Source organism: Salvelinus sp. IW2-2015, linkage group LG22, assembly GCF_002910315.2.
Source record: "Salvelinus sp. IW2-2015 linkage group LG22, ASM291031v2, whole genome shotgun sequence".
Lineage (NCBI taxonomy): Eukaryota > Metazoa > Chordata > Actinopteri > Salmoniformes > Salmonidae > Salvelinus > Salvelinus sp. IW2-2015.
Window position 1 is genome coordinate 23,741,653 of NC_036862.1, and position 27,573 is coordinate 23,769,225.

At 43.1% G+C, this 27,573-nt stretch overlaps 1 protein-coding gene across 3 annotated transcripts; it reads left to right on the top strand.

The window, feature by feature from the left end:
• Nucleotides 1-3,693: 3,693 nt before the first annotated feature.
• On the top strand, nt 3,694-26,413 carry LOC111949561 (NIMA-related kinase 8). 3 transcript variants are annotated; one of them, XM_023966845.1, is made up of 15 exons: nt 3,694-3,771; nt 4,329-4,534; nt 5,478-5,710; nt 5,844-5,975; nt 6,267-6,475; nt 8,312-8,394; nt 8,479-8,657; nt 8,925-9,072; nt 10,033-10,109; nt 10,210-10,327; nt 10,451-10,601; nt 21,780-21,943; nt 22,197-22,349; nt 22,871-23,029; nt 24,535-26,413. In XM_023966845.1, the coding sequence occupies exons 1-15, from the start codon at nt 3,725-3,727 to the stop codon at nt 24,561-24,563; spliced, it is 2,088 nt and encodes a 695-aa protein (XP_023822613.1). In that variant the 5' UTR covers nt 3,694-3,724; the 3' UTR covers nt 24,564-26,413. The 3 variants fall into 3 exon arrangements, with proteins under 3 accessions (XP_023822613.1, XP_070290247.1, XP_070290248.1); XM_070434146.1 differs by having other exon boundaries at nt 3,700-3,828; nt 4,334-4,534; XM_070434147.1 differs by having other exon boundaries at nt 3,760-3,828.
• The last annotated feature ends 1,160 nt before the right edge of the window (nt 26,414-27,573 follow it).

The following is a 27,573-nucleotide window of genomic DNA, read 5'->3' on the forward strand; positions in this document are numbered from 1 at the left end:
ACTACATATTCGCCGCCAAACCCACTGGCTCCAGGTCATCTATAAGTCTTTGCTAGGTAAAGCCCCGCCTTATCTCAGGTCACTGGTCACCATAGCAACACCCACCTGTAGAACGCGCTCCAGCAGGTATATTTCACTGGTCATCCCCAAAGCCAACACTTACTTTGGCAGCCTTTCCTTCCAGTTCTCTGCTGCCAATGACTGGAACGAATTGCAAAAATCACTGAAGCTGGAGACTTATATCTCCCTCTCTAACTTTAAGCATCAGCTGTCAGAGCAGCTTACCGACGGCTGTGTACAGGTACAGCGAATCTGTAAATAGCACTCCCAACTACCTCATTCCCATATTATTTCTTGCCCTTTTGCACACCAGTATCTCTACTTGCACATCATCATCTGCACATCTATCACTCCAGTGTTAATGCTAAATTGTAATTATTTTGCCTCTAGGGCCAATTTATTGCCTATCTCCCTACTCTTCTACATTTGCACACACTGTAGATAGATTTTTCTATTGTGTTATTGACTGTACGTTTGTTGACGTGTAACTGTTGTTTTTGTCGCACTGCTTTGCTTTATCTTGGCCAGGTCGCAGGTGTAAGTGAGAACTTGTTCTCAACTGGCCTACCTGGTTAAATAAAGGTGAAATAAAATAAATAAAAACATTGTAAGTAAGAATTTGTTCTTAACTGACTTGCCTAGTTAAATAAAGGTAAAATAAAAACTTTAACACCTCACAAAGCAGCTGTTTTGCTTATGCATAGGTTTTTGATTCTGCTCTGTACAAGTCAGCTCTAGGTATGGAAACACAATTTCCCTAGTATAACATCAGGTTGTATACACTAGTGTTACAGTCAAAAGGCAGCATGTCTGTCCATCACCCATGATAGGTCTATCATCCTCCTCCAGGGCTGGTTCTGTCATAGGATGTGACATAACACCTATTTTGCATACCATCTTATGAATCTGAATTCTTAAAAGAAGCAGATAGGTTACCTTTGTTGAAACTCGCAAAGAAAAGGACCAAAATCATGTTGGTGCTTTTCCATGTAGACTTACCCCCACACTAGTGGGTCACCAGTGTTTTATGTTAATGTCAGCTATAGTGTAAATGTGTTTCCATCAGGAGTGTGAAACTAAAGACTTGGCGAGCAGAATCAACAACCTCTGCATCACAAAGAATGTTGCTTTGTGAGGTGTTTAATTTCAGTTAGCCATTGTTCTGTAAATACCAGCTGAAAAGTACCAGTGGCCTGACTTTGGGCCCAAGTCAGAGCGTGCCCGCATAGATGGAAACAGAAAAGTCTGAGCCCTTTGGGTAAAAAACACTGGGGTAAATCCTCAGTGGAAATGCGCTGTGATTGGCTTTCTTGTAGAGGCTAATGGAAGAAATACCTCTTTGTGTCTGTCCAAAGTAGGTGTTCCAATCCCAATATCATGTGGTGCGGCTGAATGGATTCTTAGTGCCTGGTTCAGTGCTCATTTGGGCTGTATTGATTCTAGGGTGTGTCCCAAATGGCACCCTGTTCCCTATACAGTGCACTAACCCATAGGGTTCTGGTCAAAATTAGTGCAGTATTGTAGAGAAAAGCGTGTCATTTGGGACGCAACCCTAATGTCACAGAGAAAAAGTACAATGGAGATTTTGAACAGCAAATCAAGTGAAAAATCGAAGGGTTCATTTATTTCTGAGGGTCGTTAGTGCATTTTAATAGACAAACACAAATAAACCTGTTTCAGTGGAGGATGGGGAAGATTCATCCGAATGCACAGCTGGGGGAAACTAGATTACACACTGCCAGATTTACCACGGAAAACCTGTGTAGTCTGTGCCTAATATAGTGTGTGCATATTTCTCTTTATTTGATGTACAGAAAGAAGGCCTGTATTAACATCAATGAAGAAATTTAAATGATCGCATTAAAATCAATGAATGCCACATAAAAGGTATTCAGTGAACGTCAATTGATTTCCCAAATGGAGTTCCAATGAACAAAGGGTTGTTATGTTTGTACTTTAAGTCACGGGTGAGCTGATGGAAACAAACGTGACACATATTTCTCTGCCTGTTAATGAATGATGGTTTCTTTTATTGACAGACTGACAAAGAAAGGTGTTTAGGCTGTAACAATGTTGTTGACTGAAATCAACAGAAACCCATCACTCCATGAATACACACATAAGAGCTAAACCAACTCAGTAGAGCCCTCACTTCACTGCTGTGAATAGAGTCATACCACCATGAACACAGCAGATAAGAACACTGCACCTCTATCATGTAGACAATGATGTAGATAAACCACACATTGTCTGGGTCAGCAAGTCAACCTCATTATAGACCTGAACCACTAACGAGACAGGCACTGGCTGAGTTCTAAATGGCACCCTTTTCCCTACATACTCCCGAGTGGCACAGAGGTCTAAGGCACTGCATCTTAGTGCAAGAGGCTATCACTACAGTCCCTGGTTCAAATCCAGGCTGTATCACATCCGGCTGTGATTGGGAGTCCCATAGTGCGGCGCACAATTGGCCCAGCGTCGTCCAGGTTTGGCCGGGGTAGGCCGTCATTGTAATAAGAGTTTGTTCTTAACTGACTTGCCTAGTTAAATAAAGGTTAAATTAAACAAATGTAAATTGACCAGAGATATGGCCCCTGGTCAGAGGTAGTACACTATGTAGGGAAGATGTACCATTTGAGATGTAACCACCCTCTAGTTTCCACATCTAGTAAACAATCTGCAGTGGAAAGTGGATGTTAGGTAATAACATATTTTGGATGTGATTCTGACTTCCACCCATTGATTCCTGGCACTTTTTGGAGGTGTCTTAAAAGTGATGATCTCCACAGATTGGTTTACAACCAGTCAAGCAGTTTCAGTTGTTCTTATCTTCCCACTCAGGTACGTACTACGTGATTTAACGTCTGTAGTTTCGGTGTGCACCCTACACTACACCTTCAGATAGTGCATTCCTGGACATTGACATCCATCCATCCAGTGACACACAAACACTCCCAGTGATAGCACACAACTCAAAACGAAATATGTCACCCAGCAGGTCAAATATGTCACCCAGCAGGTCCAGGTAGTGTGAGAGAGTGCACATTTGAGTTCAGCAAGGTCAACAAACAGTGTAAACAGACACTGATTACAATGATTTTCACCAGTGCCAAAGTACAGTGATGTATTGTTTAGATCAGCATGTGGTGTTGGAAGATGTATCTGAGAATAAGCAGAAAATGGGCTGCTTCAAATGATGAAGGCTGTGATGTTTTGCCAATGTATTACAGACCTGACAAGGCGTTTGTTATTGCCCGCATTAGAGCAGAGATGGAAGCAGAAAGAACAGGAGCCAAGCTTGGCAGCTGCCTGCTTATCTCAGCCGAGGGGAAGGCACTCCATAATTACATGCCGTCTAGACACTGTTACCTGCAGTCGTACCTAGAACAGGAGAGATAGTGTGGAGATTAACCCTCACATTTACACACACACACAGTATTACTGACGACAAAATCTAATTTAGTAAAATGATTTGAATGAGCATTCAATAATACCCTACAACAAAAAAGCCTTTGAGTAACCATTAAATTGCCCAAGGAAAACAGAAGAAGCTTGCTTTCAGATCCGCGTGCTTTTTGTCCCAAGTTCTTCCCTGTAGGAGCAGGGGAAGTGTTGCCTGGAGACGACTTTAGATTTTTTTTTTTTACAGCCTTGAGCAGAGGAGATGGAGAAGTATGAGAAAATCAAAGTGGTCGGAAGAGGAGCTTTTGGGTAAACCAAAAGTTATTAACTTTGAACTTCTTGATGAAACTACATCGCTAAGGCACGGTAGCCTTATTTATACTTTTTTGTGACGTTTTATTTATCTTACTGTCAAACTTAAGTTAAAAACTTCGCAGCTTGTCTATTTGCCAAAATACAGAACGCATGTAAATTGGTTCAGTCGAGTACCGGAACGGCGCGCGCATCTGTTATTAAAAGGCCCGCCTTCATACAATTAGAATTAAGCGCTCATTCTACTTCTATGGTCGCCCTAATCAAAATAGTTTAATACTAGTACACGATGAGTGCAAAGCTACTGTGTTTACTTTTTAGTCATAAATGTAATGTGTTATGTTATTTGCCCATTATATAAATGGTAAAACTCTAGTTCTAAGATGTTTTTCTAATGCCCACATGCGTTACATAGCACCAATATCAGTGGCAATAATGTTCAAAAGTGTACAAGCAAATATGCCCACTGTAAGMGGATAGCCTACACCAGAATGCACATTTCCAACTCTTCCCCACACTACTCATTCTCCACTTTCCCATGTCATGTGTGACAGGATAGTGCACCTGTGTCACCGGCGCAGTGATGGGGCTTTTGTGATCCTGAAGGAGATCCCAGTAGAGCAGATGTCCCGTGATGAACGCCTTGCTGCCCAGAACGAGTGCCAGGTGCTGAAGCTGCTCAACCACCCTAACATCATAGAGTACTATGAYAACTTCCTGGAGGACAAGGCTCTGATGATTGCTATGGAATATGCACCAGGTACTATCACATTACCTCCCCATATCACATAAGGTACTGTTACAAATCCCTTTGGCTCTACAGTCTAGGGGGGGATGGCAACGAGACCCGTAACATAACTCATGCAAATTATAACAGTGAAAAAGTAACAGCGAGAACAAATAACCACAGACAACTTAAAATCTACCGTCAAACACTCATGGTTTATTTGTAAACACACGGTAATGGGGAGCGGGAAAAGGGGCTGAGCTGGACCCAAGGAAAGAAATAAGCATTCAAAAACACCCCTAAGCTAGTCTACCTGCTTCAACAACAGCTAGCTAACTAACCAAAAATACAGAGGGTGGTCCGCCCAGTTCTAACTAGTGTATTTAGACAAAGTTTACCTACGGGTAGTGTATGCCCATGGGCAACTTATCTTGGTACCCCCTTTCCCACCATCAAACAAACAGTCAAACACCATAACCAAAACTCACAGGGTAACGGACAAAGTGACATGTAGTTGCAAACACAAGAGCTCTACAGAGAGATTGCATGACAGAGAGATTGAGCTCTAGAGAAAACAACTGAATGGGTTTTTAAACCAAGGGAAAGGGGATGTGATTGGGTAATGGAAACAGGAGGAGGTGTGTCTTCTGATTGGTGACTGATTGGGGAATGATGATTGCCACCTGTGAGGGGAGAATGAGAGAAAAGAAACACACAGGATACACACACACAGGATACCTGTATCCGTAACAGGTACATAGAAAGTCTGACACTGTAACATAGGGTGTCAAATATGTTTTGCTTGTCAGATGTTCCCCATGAGATCTTATTCAGTCTCATCAGATGTCAGTCCCTGTTGTAGCGCTTCAGGAGATATATGATAAAGGGCACTGCATTATGTTACAAAACTCTGGGTGGCCTGAGAGCATGATCTATTCTACTGTAGCTGTATTATTTTCCTGCTTTCTTACCGTAGGTGGAACCCTAGCTGACTACATTCAGAAGCGCTGTAACTCCCTGCTGGATGAGGACACCATCCTGCACTTCTTTGTCCAAATTCTGCTGGCCCTGTACCACGTGCACAACAAGCTCATCCTACACCGCGACCTGAAGACCCAGAACATTCTGCTTGACAAGCATCAAATGATCGTCAAAATAGGCGACTTTGGAATCTCCAAAATCCTAGTCAGCAAGAGCAAAGCCTACACTGTGAGTGGACGTGACGTAGCATTGGTCACCTGACTACATAGTAATGGCCAAATGCGTACTCTGATGAAATGCATAGTCATAGGCAGCACTGGCAGTAGAGTTTATCTTTTGTTTTTGTTTTATTTCCATTCAGGTGGTGGGGACCCCATGCTACATCTCTCCGGAGCTGTGTGAGGGGAAGCCRTACAACCAGAAGAGTGATATCTGGGCCCTGGGCTGTGTTCTATATGAGCTAGCCAGCCTCAAGAGAGCTTTCGAGGCTGCTGTACACATTCTTTTCAAATACACTTCATACATTGTCATTCCAATTTCATAACCTGTTTTTGCACTTTGGAATTATGTGTCAATAGATCCAGAAATAGCATTGCAAGTTAATCATATCTCACATTACTTTGAAGCTTTTATCTTTCTATCTCCATGCAAAATGTATTCCAATTTGTGGGATGATGCCTAAGTTTACTGGTCCAAAAGTAAACCCATAACAAATCAACACATTAGCATAGTTTGAAAATGTAACTCCTCTCCTTGGGCTTACTCACTCMTCATTCTTTTACAGAACCTACCTGCCCTAGTGTTGAAGATCATGAGCGGTACCTTTGCCCCAATCTCAGACCGGTACAGTACAGAACTCAGGCAGCTCATCATGAACATGCTCAATCTGGACCCGTCCAAACGCCCACAGCTCAATGAGATCATGGCCCACCCTGTTTGCATCAGACCCCTGCTAAACCTCTACACTGATATAGGCAACGTCAAAATGCGCAGGTAATGAATGCCACAAAAATTTGTATCCCAAATGGAACACTATTCCCTATACATTTCACTATATAGGGAATAGGGTGCCATTTTGGACAAAACCAAAGCCTGAAGCTTCTAGTCACCAGACTCATCATAAGAAAACAACATTTATCTAATGTATACATACAGTTGAAGTCAGAAGTTTACATACACCTTAGCCAAATACATTTAAACTCAGTTTTCCACAATTCCTGACATTTAATCCCAGTAAAATTCCCTGTTTTAGGTCAGATAGGATCACTACTTAATTTTAAGAATGTGAAATGTCAGAATAATAGTAGAGAGAATGATTTATTTCAGCTTTTATTTCTTTCATCACTTCCGTGGGTCAGAGTTTATATACACTCAATTAGTTTTGGTAGCATTCCTTTAAATTGTTTAACTTGGGTCAAATGTTTCGAGTAGCCTTCCACAAGCTTCCCACAATAAATTGGGTGAATTTTGGCCCATTCCTCCTGACAGAGCTGGTGTAACTGAGTCAGATTTGTAGGCCTCTTTGCTCGCACACGCTTTTTCAGATCTGCCCACAAGTTTTCTATAGAATTGAGGTCGGCTTTGTGATGGCTACTCCAATACTTGACTTTGTTGTCTTTAAGCCATTTTTCCACAACTTTGAAGTATTCCTGTGGTCATTGTCCATTTGGAAGACCCATTTGCGACCAAGCTTTAACTTCCTGACTGATGTCTTGAGATGTTGCTTCAATATATCCACATACTTTCCTCCTCATGATGCCATCAATTTTGTGAAGTGCACCAGACCCTCCTGCAGCAAAGCACCCCACAACATGATGCTGCCACCCCTGTGCTTCACGGTTGGATGGTATTCTTTGGCTTGCAAGCCTCCCCCTTTTTCCTCCAAACAGAAGGATGGTCATTATGGCCAAACAGTTCTATTTTTGTTTCATCAGACCAGAGGACATTTCTACAAAATGATGATCTTTTTCCATGTGCAGTTGCAAACCATAGTCTGGCTTTTTTTATGGCGGTTTTGGAGCAGTGGCTTCTTCCTTGCTGAGCGGCCTTTCAGGCTATGTCAATATAGGACTCGTTTTACTGCGGATATAGATACTTTTGTACCTGTTTCCTCCAGCATTTCACAAGGTCCTTTGTTGCTGTTCTGGGATTGATTCGCACTTTTCGCACCTAAGTATGTTCATCTCCAGGAGACAGAACGCATCTCCTTCCTAAGCGTATGACGGCTGCGTGGTCCCATGGTGTTAATACTTGCGCACTATTGTTTGTGCAGACGAACGTGGTACCTTCAGCGTTTGGAAATTGCTCCCAAAGATGAACCAGACTTGTGGGGTCTACAATTTCTTTTCTGAGGTCTTGGCTGATTTCTTTTGATTTTCCATGATGTCAAGCAAAGAGGCACTGAGTTTGAAGGTAGACCTTGAAATACATCCACAGGTACACCTCCAATTGACTCAAATATGTCAATTAGCCTATCAGAAGCTTCTAAAGCCATGACATCATTTTCTGGAATTTTCCAAGCTGTTAAAGGCACAGTCAAACTTAGTGTATGTAAACTTCTGACCCACTTGGAATTGTGATATCAGTGAAATAATCTGTCTGTAAACAATTGTTGGAAAAATTACTTGTGTCATGCACAAAGTAGATGTCCTTACTGACTTGCCAAAACTATAGTTTGTTAACAAGAAATTTGTGGAGTGGTTGAAAAACGAGTTTTAATGACTCCAACCTAAGTGTATGTAAACTTCCGACTCCAACTGTACATGTACATTACCATTGATGGAAATGTATGTATACAATATTCAAAAMACATTTTTATTTCTGGTCCAGAATTGAGAAACCACTGTCCACCGTACAGTCAGGGGGTCATGGTAGACAAGGAGGGCGAATGACCGGCACAAGGTCCTTCAGAGGTCAGTGACATTCCACCCACATCCATGATTGAACCAGTTCTGTAATAATTAACACCTTTGGTATAATGTTCTGTCCTGTACTAGATGGACGGATGGGAACAGGAAAGTTGCACTCCTTCCCCCTGTCATCAGTGTACACATGGGGCAGTGGCATCTCTGCGCCTCTGCGTCTACCCATGCTCAACACAGAGGTGCTGCAGGTGGCCCTGGGACGCACACAGAAGATGGGCGTKACCAAGTCAGGCCGACTCATCACCTGGGAGGTCAGATTGGGTTTCTTGATCCCCTTATCCCTTCTCTGTCTGAATGAGGCTTGCCAACCTCAGTTATGGCTTCATATATCAATATTTACCTTAACCAACAAGCTACTAGCTGCCTCTTTAATATCTTCAGATTATGCATTAGAATGGTTAAAGGATGATAAGATAAAGGATTTGTTTTCAAAACAATATGAGAGTCTTATCTGGATAGTCTTTAATATCACCAGTATTCACACATTTCCTAACCACGTCCTAATGGTGCTGTGCCAGGCTCCGTCAGTAGGATCTGGTGAGCCCACTCTGCCTGGTGCAGTAGAACAGATGCAGCCTCAGTTCATCTCTCGCTTCCTGGAGGGCCAGTCTGGAGTCACCATCAAGTCTGTGTCCTGTGGGGATCTCTTCACCACCTGTATGACAGGTACAGGCCATAATAATGTCTCAAATGGCACCCTATTCCATATATAGTGCCCAAATTTGGAGGGCTCTGGTCAWAAGTAGTGCACTATTTAAGCAATAAGGCACAAGGGGGTGTGGTATACGACCAATATACCACGGCTAAGGGCTGTTCTTAGGCACAATGCATCGCGGAGCCCTTAGCTATATATTGGCCATATACCACAAACCCCAGAGGTGCCTTATTGCTCTTATAAACTGGTTATCAACGTAATTAGAGCAGTAAAAATAAATGTTTTGTCATATCCGTGGTATATAACATGGCTGTCAGCCAATCAGCAGTCAGGGCTCTAACCACCCAGTTTATAAATAGAGAATATGGTGCCATTTGTGATGCACACCATCTCTCATTGTGTTTCCTGCTGGGGACAACAGCATCTGTGTCAGGTCAGCCTCAGTAGGGGAGCTTCACTATAGGAAATCAATATTTATTCACTGTGTGTTTTTGCTGCTAAGCACACACTCTGACACACACACACACACACTGCAGTATAGTACTATCATAAAGCACTGGAGCAGCATAGGAATGGAAGCTGCATTTGAACGTGTGGATGTAATCACCTCTTTCACTGCACTTCTGACAAGAGAACATTCATCAGTGTTTGTTCTCCCCTACAGAATGCAATCACCACACTGCTGGCTTGGCGTTTAGGAGGTACACTTTCTCCAACCGGGATACACCATTAGTCATAGTCTTGAGGGAGCTGTCATTAGTCTAATATCAAAAGCAGATGACACAGGATTAAAGAACCTCTGAGCCCAAGCTCTATTTCCTGCTCCCTCATCACCATTTATCACCGTGGTGGAGCAAGTTAGCATTCCCTTGTTAGGGATTAAAACTCACACGGTTGGCCCACACTGTGATATAACCACACCCATCAACTCATCGTACCTATAATCTCCTCTATTTATTTTCAATTTGCAGACCGAGGTATTATTATGACATTTGGAAGTGGAAGCAATGGCTGTCTCGGACATGGAAATTTTAATGACGTAACACAGGTAAATGTCAATGATTTTGAGGTTTGTTATAAACATTATTGTGGTCAGTCGTTCCGGTGAAAAAACGTTATATTATTTCTCTGTATGTATTAATGCCCAGCCCAAGATTGTAGAGGCCTTACTCGGATACGAGCTGGTCCAGGTGTCATGTGGTGCTTCCCATGTGCTTGCTGTGACCAATGACAGAGAAGTATTCTCCTGGGGAAGAGGAGACAATGGTAAATGAGCAAGTTTATTTTTGGGGTCATCAGTCTCTCTGTGTTTCTTGGTTTATGTCAGCAGTGTCTGTGGGAGAGCTTGGCATTCTAACAGAATGTTCTGCTTTCTTCCCCCTCTGGCAGGTCGCCTGGGGCTGGGCACCCAGGACTCCCACAACTCTCCCCAGCAGGTGTGTGTGCCAGGGAAGTTTGAGGCCCAGAGAGTGCTGTGTGGAGTGGATTGCTCCATGGTTATCAGCACCCAGAACAGCATTCTGGCCTGTGGCAGCAACAGGTAAAGTTACCTTCTTTTATAGACTACTAACAACATAATTAACATGATCAGTCATTTGCATGAAAGTGCTGTGAAATTGCACAGGCATTCCACAAAGGTTACTATTAATGTGAGTGATCCTTTTCATTAACAACTCACTAAAAAGCAGAGCTCACATTAAAGGTGAAACATGCCCTTGATTTCCACTGCACCAACACCCTGCTTGCTTAAGCACTGACATACTGTAGCTCTTCATGTACATGCTTTGTTGTGTTAAACTAATGCATGGATGTATAGAGGTGGTGTATGACATTATCTTCTGGGSCAATATCCAGTGAGGCAGCATTATCTTACAGTGACAAACACTCTCTGATAGTTAACCCACCCACCAGAAATCCTTGTGGGCAGGAAGCAGGGTTCTATTACAGCAAGGGTAAGGAGAATGAGCACAGTGCTATCAGACCTGGGTTCAAATACTATTTAAAATAATTTAAAATACTTGATCTGTGCTTGATTGAGTTTGCCTGGTTTAATGGAGCAATATAATATTCTCAAAACTGAAAACCTTGCCTATCTGCCACTACAGACAGGATAAAGCAAACGCTCATAGTATTTGAAAGATTTCAAATAGTATTTGAATKCAGGTCTGAGTGCTATAGCAGGGAAGTGTATTTGTATTTATTATGGATCCACATCAGCTACTCTTCCTGGGGTCCAGCAAAATTAACGCAGTTATACATTTTAAAAACATGACATACTGTAAGGTTCTGCTTTTCTTTTTTTAGTCAACCTTGTGTTCTTTTTCTTTGTGTTCTTGAACATAGCCCTGTMTCTTTGTGTTTTGGAACGTAGCCCTGTCTTTCATTTTTGTTCATTGTTTTCAACTGTGTTCGTTTCTCACCTGGTCTCAACTCCCTATTTACTTCAGTTATTTCTGTTTGTATGGTTGTGAGGTATTGTTTGTTTTTGACTGCCTACCTGTTTGACCATTGCCTGCGACCACGATTCCTGCCTTCTGCGAAGGCTTAATAAACATCTTCTGTGCGTGAATCTGCACCTTTTTCTCCCTGAGTATTCATTACAGAATACCTCACCTAAATACGGAATGGATTCAGCGGAGCTACAGCGGCGCCTAACCCAGCAAGAGGAGCTTATGGAGGAAATGTTCCATCTTCTCTTCCAGCCTATCCCTACACCTCCGATGCCAGGTATCGTAACCCATAGCCCTCCTTCGTTCATACCCATGCCTGGAAAATATGACGGTTCACCTGGGAAATGTCAGGGATTTCTGATGAAATGCAGAAAATACATTGAGCACAACCCCACTAACTTCGCCAATGACAAGAGCAGGGTGGATTTTGTTGTCTCTACTCACAGGCAAAGCCTTGGATTGGGCCACGGCCATATGGACTGCCAACAGCACAGAACTCGGATCCGAGACCCYTTTCCACACCTTCAAAGAGGTATTCAATCACTCTCCCTCCGGTCGTCCTATAGGAGACCTCCTCATAGAACTTCAACAAGGACGCAATTCAGCTGCCGAGTATGTCCTCGAGTTCCGCACCATGGCTGCAACGAGTGGATGTAATGAGGCTGCTTTACTTACTGTCTACCGAAGAGGGCTCAACAGGTAACATCAGGTGGAACTGGCCTGTAGAGGTGACCTTCAGGATTTAAATCAATATATTCGTATCTCTATCGACCACCTCATCGCCGACCGCCGAAGAACTCTACCACCCAGAAACCCGAAATCTTCTCTTTCCATGATTCCGTCATCCCGTCCGAGTCTTCCAGAGCCCATGCAGTTGAGCCCATGCAGTTGGGCCATTTTATCGATCACCAGCTAGTACAAGAGCTTGACATTGATCTAACACCTGTCACCCCTCCCTTAAGGATTAACACCCTGGACGGGGAGCCATTGGGCACAGGCTTCATCACGCACCTGACACAGAGCGTCACCCTCCACACCGAAACCATTCAACTCATGGCACTCTCATCCCCCAAACAGCCACTCATCCTCGGACACCCCTYGCTTTGTCGTCACGACCCTGCCATCTCGTGGCAACAAGTTGAACTACTGTCCTGGTCTTTTACCTGCTTCTCCAGTTGTCTCCGCCTACCCTGCAGAGCCATCACCATTGAGGACTCTGCCTTGGCAGTGCCACCCACCATACCATCTGAATACYCCCAGTACAGCAATGTCTTCAGCAAAATCAAGGCCTCCACTCTGCCACCACATCGCCCAGGAGACTGTGCTATTGACTTACTCCCTGGAGTGTCCCCACCGAAGGGCCGTGTTTACCCCCTATCTGATGAGGCAACGGAGAACTACATTGATGAATCACTCAAACGGTTTCATTCGTCCTTCTTCCCCGGCTGCATCCAGCTTCTTCTTCGTTGGAAAAAAGGACGGTGGTCTCCATCCGTGTATTGATTATCGTTCCCTGAATGACGCACGGTCAAGAACCGTTTCCCTCTTCCTCTGATCCCAGCGACCCTTGAACAAGTCGACCTGCGAAGTGCATATAACCTTGTCCGTATACGTGAAGGCGACGACTGGAAGACGACCTTTATCACCGCTAGAGGGCACTACGAATACCTGGTCGTGCTCTACGGCCTTACGAACGCCCCCGCCATCTTCCAATCCTTTATGAACAAGGTTTTCCAGGATACGATCAACCGCTTTCTCATCGTCTACATTGATGACATCCTGATTTACTACCTGAAGGAACACATATACAGCATGTGCAAAAGGCTCCTTGAACATAACCTTTATGTGAAGACAAGAGTGCCTTCCATGTAACCCCTGTAAACATCCTCGGCTTTGTACTGACACCTGGAAGGGTCAGCATGGATGAGAACAAGGTCACCGCCGTCAGTAACTGGCCCAAACCCACCACCGTTAAGGAACTCCAACGTTTCATTGGGTTCTCCAACTTCTATCGCCGGTTCATTCGGAACTTCAGTTCTACGGCCGCTCCCATCACTGCCCTTACCAGGTAAGGTTCTGCTTTTCTTTTCTTAGTCAACCTTGTGTTTTTTCTTTGTGTTCTGGAACGTAGCCCTGTCTTTCATTGTTTTCACCGMTGTTCGTTTCTCACCTGGTCTCATCAGCTCCCTATTTTCTTCAGTTCTTTCTGTTTGTATGGTTGTGAGGTATTGTTTGCCTACCTGTGTTTGACCATTGCCTGCGACCACGATTCCTGCCTTCTGCYAAGGCTTAATAAACATCTTCTGTGCGTGAATCCACACCTTTTTCTCAGAGTATTCATTACACATATATTCATAACAGATCTCACAACATATTAAGTGAGTTCCCTCAAGCCTCTACTCTACTAACACATATCTACAACACAAAATCTGTGTGTATAATGCGTATGTTATCGTGTGTTTTGTATGCATGTGTTTGTGTTGCTTCACAGTCCCCACTGTTCCATAAGGTGTATTTTAAACTGTTTTTTAAAAATTGAATTTTACTACTGGCACAAGTTACTTGATGTGGAATAGAGTTCCATGTAGTCTTGGCTTTATGTAGTACTGTGCGCCTCCCATAGTCTGTTCTGGACTTGGGAACTGTGAAGAGACCTCTGACATGGTTTGTGGGGTATGCATGGGTGTCCGAGCTGGGGGCTATTAGTTCAGATCAATTAAAATAAAAAAAAGTCACATACACATGGTTAGCAGATGTTAATGCGTGTCACGCCCTGACCTTAATATTCTATGTTTTCTGTATTATTTTGGTCAGGGTGTGATGAGGGTGGATATGATTGTTTTGTATTGTCTAGGGTTTTTGTATGTCTYGGTGTGTGTAGTCTAGGCATATGTAGGTCTATGGTGGCCTAGATTGGTTCCCAATCAGAGGCAGCTGTTTATCGTTGTCTCTGATTGGGGATCCTATTTAGGTTGCCATTTTCCAATTTGGTTTGTGGGTTATTGTCTATGATGTTGCATGTCTGCACTCGTGTCATTTAGCGTTCACGTTCGTTTTGTTATTTTGTATAGTTTGTTCAGTCTTCTTCGTTATTAAAAAGAAGATTTATTATCATCACGCTGCGCCTTGGTCTCCTCACTACGACGATCGTGACAATGCGAGTWTAGCGAAATGCTTGTGCTTCATGCAGTAATATCTAACAATTTCATAACAATTACCTTATACACACAAGTGTAAAGGAATATGTACATAAAAATATATGGATGAGCGATGGCCGAACACCATAGGCAAGATGCAGTAGATGGTATCGAGTACAGTATATACAGTGTACATATGAGATGACTAATGTAGGGTATGTAAACATTATTTAAAGTGGCTAGTGATACATTTATTACATCCAATTTTTWATTATTAAAGTGGCTAGAGATGACCTCACCTTCTGGATGATAGCGGGGTGAACAGGCAGTGGCTRGGGTGGTTGTCCTTGATGATCTTTTTGTCCGTCCTTTGACATCGGGTGGTGCAGGTCTCCTGGAGGGCAGGTAGTTTGCCCCCGGTGATGCATTGTGCAGATCTCACTACCCTCTGGAGAGCCTTACGGTTGTGGGCAYAGCAGTTGCCATACCAAGTGGTGATACAGCCCGARAGGATGCTCTCGATTGTGCATCTGTAAAAGTTTGAGTTTTTGGTGACAAGCTGAATTTCTTCAGCCTCCTGAGGTTGAAGAGGCGCTGCTGCACCTTCTTCAACACGCTGTCTGTGTGGGTGAACCATTTCAGTTTGTTCGTGATGTGTATGCCGAGGAACTTAACTTTCCACCTTCTCCATTACTGTCCCATCGATGTGGATAGGGGGCTGCTCCCTCTGCTGTTTCCTGAAGTCCACGATCATCTCCTTTGTTTTGTTGACATTGAGTGTGAGGTTATTTTCCTGACACTACACTCCGAGGGCTCTCACCTCCCTGTAGACCATCTCGTCGTTGTTGGTAATCAAGCCTACCACTGTAGTGTTGTCTGCAAACTTGATGATTGAGTTGGAGGCCTGCATGGCCACACAGTCATGGGTGAACAGGGAGTACAGGAGAGGGCTGAGAACGCACCCTTGTGGGGCCCCAGTGTTGAGGATCAGCGGGGTGGAGATGTTGTTTCCAACCCTCACCACCTGGGGGCGGCCCGTCAGGAAGTCCAGGACCCAGTTGCACAGGGCGGGGTCGAGACCCAGGGTCATTTCGAGCTTATTGACGAGTTGAGAGGAGTCACTATTGGTGTTAAACTTGCTTAGCTGTCTAGTCGAGGAACAGCATTCTTACATAGGTATTTCTCTTGTCCAGAATGGGGTTAGGGCAGTGTGACTTGTGCGGTTGCTCGTGTTGTGGACCTATTGGGGCGGTAAGCAAAGTTGGGCAGTGGGTCTTAGGTGTCAGGTCCAGGTGGATGGTGCATCCACTGGTCCTTGACTAGTCTCTCAAAGCACTTCATGATGACGGAAGTGAGTGCTACGGCCGATAAGTCATTAGCTCAGTTACCTTAGCTTTCTTGGAACAGGAAACAATTTGGTGGCCCTGCTTGAAGCATATGGGAAAACCAGCAGACGGATAAGGATTTGATTGCAATACTGTCCGGTAAACACCAGCAGCCAGCTGGTCTGTGCATGCTCTGAGGATGTGGCTGGTTGATTTGCCGTCTGGCGGCACGTTTAAATGTGTCTTCATTCACATTCGCTAACATTAAGGAGGCCCGCAGGTGTTTGTTAGCGGGCCGTTGTCCAAAGTGGCACTGGTTTTGTCTCTAAACAAAGCGAGCAACAGAAGTTGTTATAGTTATGTCTGGGAGCACAGACATCGTTGGTCGCGCGATCGGTGCCCTAGTTTTTCTTTTTGTAGTCGTGCATTGACTAGGGTAGACCCTGCCACATACAGTGGGGCAAAAAAGTATTTAGTCAGCCACCAATTTGTCAAGTTCTCCCACTTAAAAAGATGAGAGAGGCCTGTAATTTCATCATAGGTACACTTCAACTATGACAGACAAAACGAGGGAAAAAAATCCAGAAAATCACATTGTAGGATTTTTTATGAATTTATTTGCAAATTTATGGTGGAAAATAAGTATTTGGTCACCTACAAACAAGCAAGATTTCTGGCTCTCACAGACTGTAACTTCTTCTTTAGAGGCTCCTCTGTCCTCCACCTCGTTACCTGTATTAATGGCACCTGTTTGAACTTGTTATCAGTATAAAAGACACCTGTCCACAACCTCAAACAGTCACACTCCAAACTCCACTATCCAAGACCAAAGAGCTGTCAAAGGACACCAGAAACAAAATTGTAGACCTGCAACCAGGCTGGGAAGACTGAATCTGCAATAGGTAAGCAGCTGGTTTGAAGAAATCAAACTGTGGGAGCAATTATTAGGAAATGGAAGACATACAAGACCACTGATAATCTCCCTCGATCTGGGTCTCCACGCAAGATCTCACCCCGTGGGGTCAAAATGGTCACCAGAACGGTGAGCAAAAATCCCAGAACACACGGGGACCTAGTGAATGACCTGCAGAGAGCTGGGACCAAAGTAAACAAGCCTACCATCAGTACACACTACGCCGCCAGGACTCAAATCCTGCAGTGCCAGACGCGTGTCCCCCTGCTTTAAGCCAGTACATGTCCAGGCCTTTCTGAAGTTTGCTAGAGAGCATTTTGGATGATCCAGAAAAGATTGGGAGATGTCATATGGTCAGATGAAACCACAAATTTAACTTTTTTGTAAAACTCAACTCGTCGTGTTTGGAGGACAAAGAATGCTGAGTTGCATCCAAAGAACGCCATACCTACTGTGAAGCATGCAGGGTGGAAACATCATGCTTTGGGCTGTTTTTCTGCAAAGACCAGGACGACTGATCCGTGTAAAGGAAAGAATGAATGGGGCCATGTATCGTGAGATTTTGAGTTAAAATCTCTTATCCATCAGCAAGGGCATTGAAGATGAAACGTGGCTGGGTCTTTCAGCATGACAATGATCCCAAACACACCGCCCGGGCAACGAAGGAGTGGCTTCGTAAGAAGCATTTCAAGGTCCTGGAGTGGCCTAGCCAGTCTCCAGATCTCAACCCCATAGAAAATCTTTGGAGGGAGTTGAAAGTCCGTTTTGCCCAGCAACAGCCGCAAAACATCACTGCTCTAGAGTATATCTGCATGGAGGAATGGGCCAAAATACCAGCAACAGTGTGTGAATACCTTGTGAAGACTTACAGAAATTGTTTGACCTCTGTCATTGCCAACAAAGGGTATATAACAAAGTATTGAGAAACTTTTGTTATTGACCAAATACTTATTTTCCACCATAATTTGCAAATAAATTCATAAAAAATCCTACAATGTGATTTTCTGGATTTTTTCCCCTCATTTTGTCTGTCATAGTTGAAGTGTACCTATGATGAAAATTACAGGCCTCTCTCATCTTTTTAAGTGGGAGAACTTGCACAATTGGTGGCTGACTAAATACTTTTTTGCCCCACTGTACCTCTTGTGTCTGAGCCATTGAATTGTGACTCTACTTTGTCTCTATATTGACGCTTAGCTTGTTTGATTGCCTTGCGGAGGGAATAGCTACACTCTTTGTATTCGGTCATGTTTCCGGTCGCCTTGCCCTGATTAAAACCGTGGTTCGCGCCTTCAGTTTTGCGCGAATGCTGCCATCATTCCAAGGTTTCTGGTTGGGGAAGGTTTTAATAGTRGCTGTGGGTGCAACATCACCGATGCACTTGCTAATAAACTCGCTCACCAAATCAGCGTATTCATGTTATTTTCCGACGCTATGCGGAACATATCTCAGTCCACGTGATCGAAGCAATCTTGAAGCTTGGAATCCGATTGGTCGGACCAGCGTTGAACAGACCTGAGCATGGGCGTTTCCTGTTTTAGTTTCTGTCTATAGGCTGGGAGAAACAAAATGGAGRCGTGGTCAGATTTTCCGAAAGTAGGGCGGGGGAGGGCTTTGTATGCGTCGCGGAAGTTAGAAGAACAATGATCCAGGGTTTTGCCAGCCCGGGTCACGCATTCGATATGCTGATAACATTWAGGGAGCCTTGTTTTCAGATTAGCCCCCAGCTATAATAAATGCAGCCTAAGGATATGTGGTTTCCAGTTTACATAGAGTCCAATGAAGTTKTTTCAGGGCCGTCGATGTGTCTGCTTGGGGTTTAATGTGATTATAATCGAAGGGAATTCTCTTGGTAGATAATGCGGTCGGCATTTGATTGTAAGGAATTCTAGTTCAGGTGAACAAAAGGACTTGAGTTCCTGTATGTTGTTATGATCACCACGTCTCGTTAGTCATAAGGCATACAACCCCGCCCTTCTTCTTACCAGAGAGATGTTTGTTTCTGTCGGCGCGATGCGTGAAGAAACCAGGTGGCTGTACCGACTCAGATAGCGTGTCTCGAGTGAGCCATGTTTCCGTGAAACAAAGAACGTTAGTCTCTGATGTCTCTGATGTCTCTCTGGAATGCTACCCTTGCTCGGATTTCGTCTACCTTGTTGTCAAGAGACTGGACATTGGCGAGTAGTATACTCGGGAGCGGTGCGCGATGTGCCCGTCTACGGAACCTGACCAGACCGCTCCGTCTGCCCCTTCTGCGGCGGCGTTGTTTTGGGTCGCCGGCTGGGATCCGATCCATTGTCCTGGGTTGTGGACCAAACAGAGGATCCACTTCGGGAAAGTCYTATTCCTGGTCGTAATGTTGGTGAGTTGATGTTGCTGTTATATCTAATAGTTCCTCCCGGCTGTATGTAATGAAACTTAAGATTTCCTGGGGTAACAATGTAAGAAATAATACATAAAAAAACMAAATACTGCATAGTTTCCTAGGAACGCGAAGCGAGGCGGCCATCTCTGTCGGCGCCTTGCAGATTGTTCAGACAGCTTGTGCATTCAACATGTCAATACCTCTGACAAACACAAGTAGTGATGAAGTTAATCTCTCCTCCACTTTGAGCCAGGACAGATTGACATGCATATTATTAATGTTAGCTCTCTTTGTACATCCAAGGGCCAGCCGTGCTGCCTTGTTCTAAGCCAATTGCAATTTTCCTAAGTCCCTCTTTGTGGCACTTGACCACACGACTGAACACTAGTCCAGGTGCAACAAAACTAGGGCATGTAGGACCTGCCTTGTTGATAGTGCTGTTATTAAGAATGCAGAGCAGCGCTTTATTATAGACTTCTCCCCATCCTAGCTACTGTTGTATCAATATGTTTTGACCATGACTGTTTACAATCCAGGGTTACTCCAAGCAGTTTAGTCTCCTCAACTTGATTCATTACATGATTTGAATGATTTGTCTCAAATACAATGCTTTTAGTTTTTGAAATGTTTAGGACTAACTTATTCCTTGCCACCCATTCTGAAACTAACTGCAGCTCTTTGTTAAGTGTTGAAGTAATTTCAGTCACTGTGGTAGCTGACGTGTATAGTGTTGAGTCATCCGACTACATAGACACACTGGCTTTACTCAAAGCACGTCGTTAGTAAAAAAAAGAAGGGGGCCTAGACATCTGCCCTGTGGAATTCCTGATTCTACCTGGATTTTAMTGGCGAGGCTTCCATTAAATAACACCCTCTGTCTTCTGTTAGACAGGTAATTTTTTATCCACAATATAGTAGGGGGTGTAAAGCCATAACACATACGTTTTTCCAGCAACAGACTATGATCGATAATGTCAAAAGCCGCACTGAAGTCTAACAAAACAAGCCACACAATCTTTTTATCATCCATTTCCCTCAGCCAGTCATTTGTATCAGTGTGCTGAAAMWCTGTCAATTTGTTTATTGTAAAATAGCATTGTATCTGGTCAAACACCATTTTTTGGTTGGTAACAGGCTGATTGGTTGGCTATTTGAGCCAGTAAAGGGGGCTTTACTATTCTTAGGTAGGGGAATAGCTTTTGCTTCCCTCCAGACCCGAGGGCATACACTTTSTAGTAGGCTTAAATTGAAGATATGCCAAATAGGAGTGGCAATATCGTCCACTATTATCCTCTGTAATTTTCCATCCAAGTTGTCAGACCCAAGTTGTCAGACCTAAGTTGTCTATCATTGTTGATAGACAATTTTTTTCACCTCTTCCATACTTACTTTACGGAATTCAAAATTACAATGCTTGTCTTTCATAATTTGGTCACATATATACTTGGATGTGTAGTGTCAGCGTTTGTTGCTGGCATGTCATGCCTAAGTTTGCTAATCTTGCCAATGAAAAAAATCAAGTAGTGGGCAATATCAGCGGGTTTTGTGATGAATGAGCCATCTGATTCAATGAATGATGTGGAGTTTGCCTTTTTCCCATTTAATTTAAAGTGCTTCGCTACTTTTTTACTATCATTCTTTGTCATTTATCTTTGTTTCATAGTGTAGTTTCCTTCTTTTTATTGAGTTTTTAGTCACATGATTCCTCAATTTGCAGTACGTTTGCCAATCGGTTGTACAGCCAGACCTATTTGCCATCTCTTTTGCCCCTTCCCTCTCAACCATACAATTGTTCAATTCCTCATCAATCCATGGGGATTTAACAGTTTTTACATTCATTTTCTTAATTGGTGCATCCTTATTAGTAACTGGGATAAGCAATTTCATGAATGTGTCAAGTGCTGCGTCTGGTTGCTCGCCATTACACACCATAGACCAAGAAATATTCTTCACATCAACAACATAGGAATCACTACAAAACTTATTGTATGATCTCTTATACACAATAAGAGATCGCATTGCCCAGACACATGTGGTTTAGCTACTTCCTGCCCTCTCTCTCTCTTACTCACTCCATACGGAATATTTATCTGCCTTGAACACAGAACAAGAAACTCCCCTTCAATTAATTCTTACAGAACATGACACAGCATTTCTTAACTTTTCTCCTTACAATTTTGTAGTGTGATATTGTATAAAACACACTTTAGCTGATAAGGTCAACTGGATCTACTTTACTTTTAAGTTATCAATGTTTCCCTTTTGATACGATTCAAACTTCCTTTAATTAAATGGCCAGAGTAGGAGATTGGATTTTTCTTATATGGCTGTGTTTACACAGGCAGCCCACTTTTGATAGTTTTCCAATAATTGGGTTTGGACCAATCAGATCTTTTGCATGCCAATAATTGGGCAAAAGATCAGAATTAGGCTGCCTGTGTAAATGCAGCACCTTTATCAATTACATTTAAGCCTATACATGTGCTGCCATGAAAACAATTGCGATTCCTATAAATGTGCTTGGTTAGGTTCAACAAGKTGGGGTTGGATAAGATTAATGCTGCAGAGGAGCCAGCCCCCTGTGACCAGATTGAAGAAGTCTACTTATTCAGTCCTGTCCAATCAGCACCTCTGAATGTGGACAAGGTTGTTTACATTGACATTGGAACAGCCCACTCTGTTGCTGTCACAGGTGAAATTATATTTTGTCTTCACCTCGTATGCCTGACATGTCACCATGCAGTTCCTGAACCCATCGTAACTAGAAACCCAAAGTTCCTATAAGCTGCAAGGACGTGACATCCATGTGTCATGCTTACACAGTAAAACATGTAACTGTATTGTAATACCATTATCTACTATAGGATGAATGTGCTTCTATGTGTCCTGTGACAATACACAATAACAATCTTCACACATTTAATCCCCCTGTTCCATGTGTCCAGAGAAGGGTCAGTGTTTCACATTTGGCAGTAACCAGCATGGTCAGCTGGGCTGTAGCTCCCGCCGGACCAGTCGTGTGCCATACCCGGTGCCGGGCCTTCAGGGCATCACCATGGCAGCCTGTGGGGATGCATTCACTCTGGCAATTGGATCAGGTGAGTAAGAGGCATTGGCAATCAGGGAAGATGCTTTAAGCAGACATTTTCAGTTTATATAAAATATTGGAGAAACGTGATGTCCTCAGTAAACTTAYATAACGCACTTTATTAGAAGAGCTAATTGAACACTGTACCAATCTGTTTCTGTAATGTCTTTTGTAATTGTGCTTTCAGCGACTGCTTTAAGGTCCTTAWTATGTTGTAACAGAGGTCTGTTAGACATTTTCCAAAGGGTAGAGTTGTGGAGAATGACACAATACATGTCAGAATGTGTCAATGATCAGCTCGACGTCCCATAGGGAGTTGGCAGGCACAGTCACCTCATTGTTCAGGGCTGTCTTTGATCAGATCTGCTCTCCCAGGGATAGATAGAGCCATTGTGCAGTCAGGAGAGGAGAGGAGAGGGATGGGATAGATGGGAGGAGAAGAGAGGGCTGTCTGTTAAGGATTGTGCAGATTCATGAATCCTGGGGTGTGCTGAAGAATGTAACTATTCTGTTCTCTCTATCTTGGTGTAGAAGGGGAGGTGTATACCTGGGGAAAGGGGGCCCGTGGCCGCCTCGGAAGAAAAGAGGAGGATTCTGGGATACCGAAGGSAGTACAGCTCGACGAGAGTCACCCGTTCACGGTGACGTCAGTGGCATGTTGTCATGGCAACACTCTGCTGGCAGTGAAACGTAATATTTTACCTACTACCTTTTTTTWAAAGAAAATTATGTGAAATTGCCAGTAGCACATACTGTATGTGGTGAAGTCAAACAGCAATCACTGGGATGAAAGTAAGGTAAAACTTGAAACAAGCTTCTTTAGATGTGGCTGACAGAGATCCATGTTTTTTCCTTGTAGAACAGAAGGTCTGAAAGAGCCTATTTGTTAATAGCTTGGTAATTAGCTAACCCCACAATGCAGATTTTCCCGTGGCTTTCTCCCAGTCAGTCAAATCAGAAGTGAACACCAAGCCCCATGTTTGGCTTTTTGTGTCTCCATCGCCTCAGGGTCTGTAGTAACAGAGGCTCATTAACGGTGGTTGAGGCAATCAGTTGTGCCTTGCTCTCCACAAGCAATAAAATGAACAACAGGGGCCTGCCTCCCTGTCATGCTTAGCTCGTTAGTCATTGGGGAGATGAGCTGGGGTTAGCTCTTTCTATAAACCTGAATGTAACAAACCAGTGTATCTGATAATAGGCATCCTCTGTGCCATGTCTACTAAACCAGGCAGAGGGTTGATTAGGTTGTATGTCTCTATTTACACCAGTAATAATTTAATCACATTTCACTATTACCTTACACTGTACATTCATAATTATTGATTTCAGGTTGTTGCATGCAGTTTATGGATCTTCATGTAATGTGAATAGTTCCCCAACCTCAATAAGATAATGTATTATCCAGCCTGTGATGAATGGTRCCTCATCAGGAATAGAGGACAAGCCAGCAATTCCTCTGCTTTAAAACAATGATGGTTTCCCAAATGGCACCCTATTCCCTTTGTAGTGCACTACTATTGACCAGAACCCAATGGGCTTTGATCAAAAGTACTGCACTATATTGGGAATAGGGTGCCAATTGTGACATAACCAATATCTATTAAAATGARGCATGGAATAAACTAAAGCAACCCTCCCATTACAAATAGATGCAGATTTAGGAAAGATTAAATTGCACTTAAAAATCTCGTCAGTAAGTAAGAGAGACGTCTCTAATCTTTGGAAGAGACCCAAGTCCTGTTGCAGTGTAACTCTGACCTGGCTATGTGGTAGTGACCTGGAATGCAAACACAGCAGCCAGAGTGCCCTCCCACAGGTCATTTCACCCACATTTGACTTCCTTTGGTTTTGTTATTTTATCAATGTATGAGTAGTACATTAATCCAGATACAGTATGACTAAATGCATGGTAGACAATGGCAGTGTGTGGGCATTAGAAACATTATTGTGTCACCACACCTACTGCATTGTGTCTAAGTGAAGTAATCAAGATGAAAATGTGGGTGTATCGATATSTAAAATACAAGAGTGAAATAATTCAATACCTGTCCTGAAACCTTTTACAAGACTCAGGCCCCTTATAGTATGTAACTGTACACATGCATGCATTGTGTAAGATGGTATATTCTTGCCTGTCTTTAGTGCTAATGTAAGTGATACGTTGATGGCTTCTGATTACTCTTTCTCTTTCTCAGCTTTGCTTGAGGAGCCAGTCCCCAGATGATACAGCTCTGAAAACCATCCCACCACCGTCCACCCCTTCAGTAGCTGTCAGGAGAGAAACAGTGGCACAAGGTGAAGGACTGCTAGCCTCCTCTGAATAACCTCTTCCAGTGGCCTGTCGTTTACTAAGCTGTTGGAGGACTCCTGCACATCTTAGTTTCAGTTGCCCTGTCTCTAGTCAGTTTATATTTTTTAAATATTATGTTTTTCATACAGTATTATGTAAATGGTGGGGCTTTATTAATGGCACAATTTATGGAACAAATGCAAAACAATTCTATTTAGCTTCCTGAGCTTATGTAGCTGGTAGCTAGCCAATACCAAAAGTATTGGAGTGAGATTGCAGGAATTGGGGAGCTGTCCTGCTGTAAAGTTTTGTCCTCTCTCAACAGTGAGGTTAGCATAATAAAACACACAGTTCGAGGATGTCTAACTGGTTTGGTAGCTTTATTTACCCAGTATTGAGGTAGATAAAACAATGTGTGTAAAGAAGGAAGGCTGCTCGTTTAGGACTGCCACTACCGTGTGAGCCTACTAACTGACTTGTCAGTCAAATGAAGCAAGCGAGTACGGCACTTCAAATCTTGAGCACGTTATCTGTGTGCTTTTAGGATTAGTCCTTATCAATTGGTTTAGAAAGTTTTTCATTCACAATAACAGATTGTGTGTTTAGTATCATAGTAAGGTACTTTTAGACAACACATGAACAGTGACATTTTCTTTAAGACGGTTGACTATTGTAAATGCATTTCAAGTCACATAGACCTTTCAACCCTCAAGAGTTCAAAGATTGTTTAAGATTTTGTATGTATAAGTGCCACTAACAGCATGGTACAGGTGTGAGAGACACATTAAGAGTCAATATTGTCTCTTCAGCTGTGTGTGTGTCGTAGGCATGAGCCAGTTTGATATGATGTGCTTAATTAGAACCCTTMATGCATCCCAAATGGCACCCTYTTCTCTACATAGTGCACTACTTATGGGCCCTGATCAAAAATAGTGCACTATATAGGGAAAAGGGTGCTATTTGGGACGCATACACTAGTTTGATCCTACTCTGGAAAGCCTCCAAACAGGCTGGGATGGTAAGTGCTCCAGACAGAGGAAATCAATGTTATTGGCCTGCTCCTTACTATCTCTCTGTCACCCACTCTAGTATCAGTGATGTAGTGGTAAACAATAGGTGGTTAAACTGATCACCGGTCACAGTGAAAAAGGTAACGCTCCATATACTTTCAATGCATTTTCCACCAAAATGTGGTTAAACTGTCGTGCAAAAAAAGGTGCATCACTGTCTGGTATCCAAGATGATTTCGAAGCAGATTTTTTGGGAAGAAATGTGAACATGATTCATGTTAGTATTTTGCCTGCAGTGTTGCCAATTTGTCAGAACAATCCTCTTCATTTACCTTGTGTGGTACCACTGACACACAATTTTTTGTGAGAAAAAAAACTTATTTCCCAATCATTATGTAAAAAATAACAATTTATATTTGTGCTGTTATTACATAGTTACTGCCTTTGTTGTTGGTATATGAATATGCCATTTTATAAATTCTGTCAAATAAGAAGGAATGGTCTTTTCTTGTATTGTACATAATGTACCAGATAATTGATAAACACTGTATAGTATGCCTATTGTATGTAATACAATGTCCACTTTTCTTTAATATCAACCAAATTAGAAATTAATAAGGGACAAGAAATTTGAAATCGATGTTCTTTGTTTGGGTCGCTATTTCATGTCAGATTACTTTAGTCAAAACTGAGTTAAATAATTTGTAATGATTGTGAAAACAGTTTATGGAGAATTGAGGTAGCAATAAATCAGGAGTTAGAAAAAGTTGAAAACATGTATTGGTTTGTTCATGATATCTATAGCTCTACTGTGTGTGTGTGTGTTTTTTATATATATATATATATATATATATACGCAGTGCCTTCAGAAAGTATTCACATCCCTTTAACTTTTTCCACATTTTGTTATGTTATAGCCTTTTTCTAAAATGGATTAAATAAATAAAAAAGTCCTCATCAATCTACACCCAATACCCCATAATGACAAAGCGAAAACAGGTTGTTATTTACATAAGTATTCAGACCCTTTGGTATGAGACTTGAAGTTGGATTCAGGTGCATCTAGTTTCCATTGATCATCCTTGAGATGTTTCTACAACTTGATTGGAGTCTACCTGTGGTAAATTCAATTGATTGGACATAATTTGGAAAGGCACACACCTGCACACATGTTTGGAACAACCAAGACTCTTCCTAGAGCTGGCCGCCTGGCCAAACTGAGCAAATGGGGGAGAAGGGCCTTGGTCAGGGAGGTGACCAAGAACCCGATTCTCACTCGGACAGAGCTCTAGAGTTCCTCTTTGGAGATTGGCGAACCTTCAAGAAGGACGACCATCTCTGCACCACTCCACCAATCAGGCCTTTATGGCAGAGTGGCTAGACGGAAGACACTCTAAAGTAAAAGGCACATGACAGCCTGCTTYGAGTTGGCAAAAGGCACCTAAAGACTCTCAGACCATGAGAAACAAGTCTCTGGTCTGATGAAACCCATATTGAACTCCTTGGCCTGAATACCAAGCATCACGCCTGGAAGAAACCTGGTACCATCCCTACGGTGAAGCATGGCTGTGGCAGCATCATGCTGTGGGGATGCTTTTCTGTGACTGGGAGACTAGTCAGGATCGAGGGGAAAGATGAACGGAGCAAAGTACAGAGAGATTCTTGATGAAAACCTGCTCCAGAGCGCTCAGAACATCAGACTGGGGAGAAGGTTCACCTTCCAACAGGACAACGACCCTAAGCACACAGCCAACACAACGCATGAGTGTCTTCTCTAAATGTCCTTGAGTGGCCCAGCCAGAGACCGGACTTGAACCCGATTYAACATCTCTTGAGGGCCATGAAAATAGCTGTGCAGCGACACTCCCCATCCAACCTGACAGAGCTTGAGAGGATCTGCAGAGAAGAATGGGAGGAACTCCCAAAATACAGGT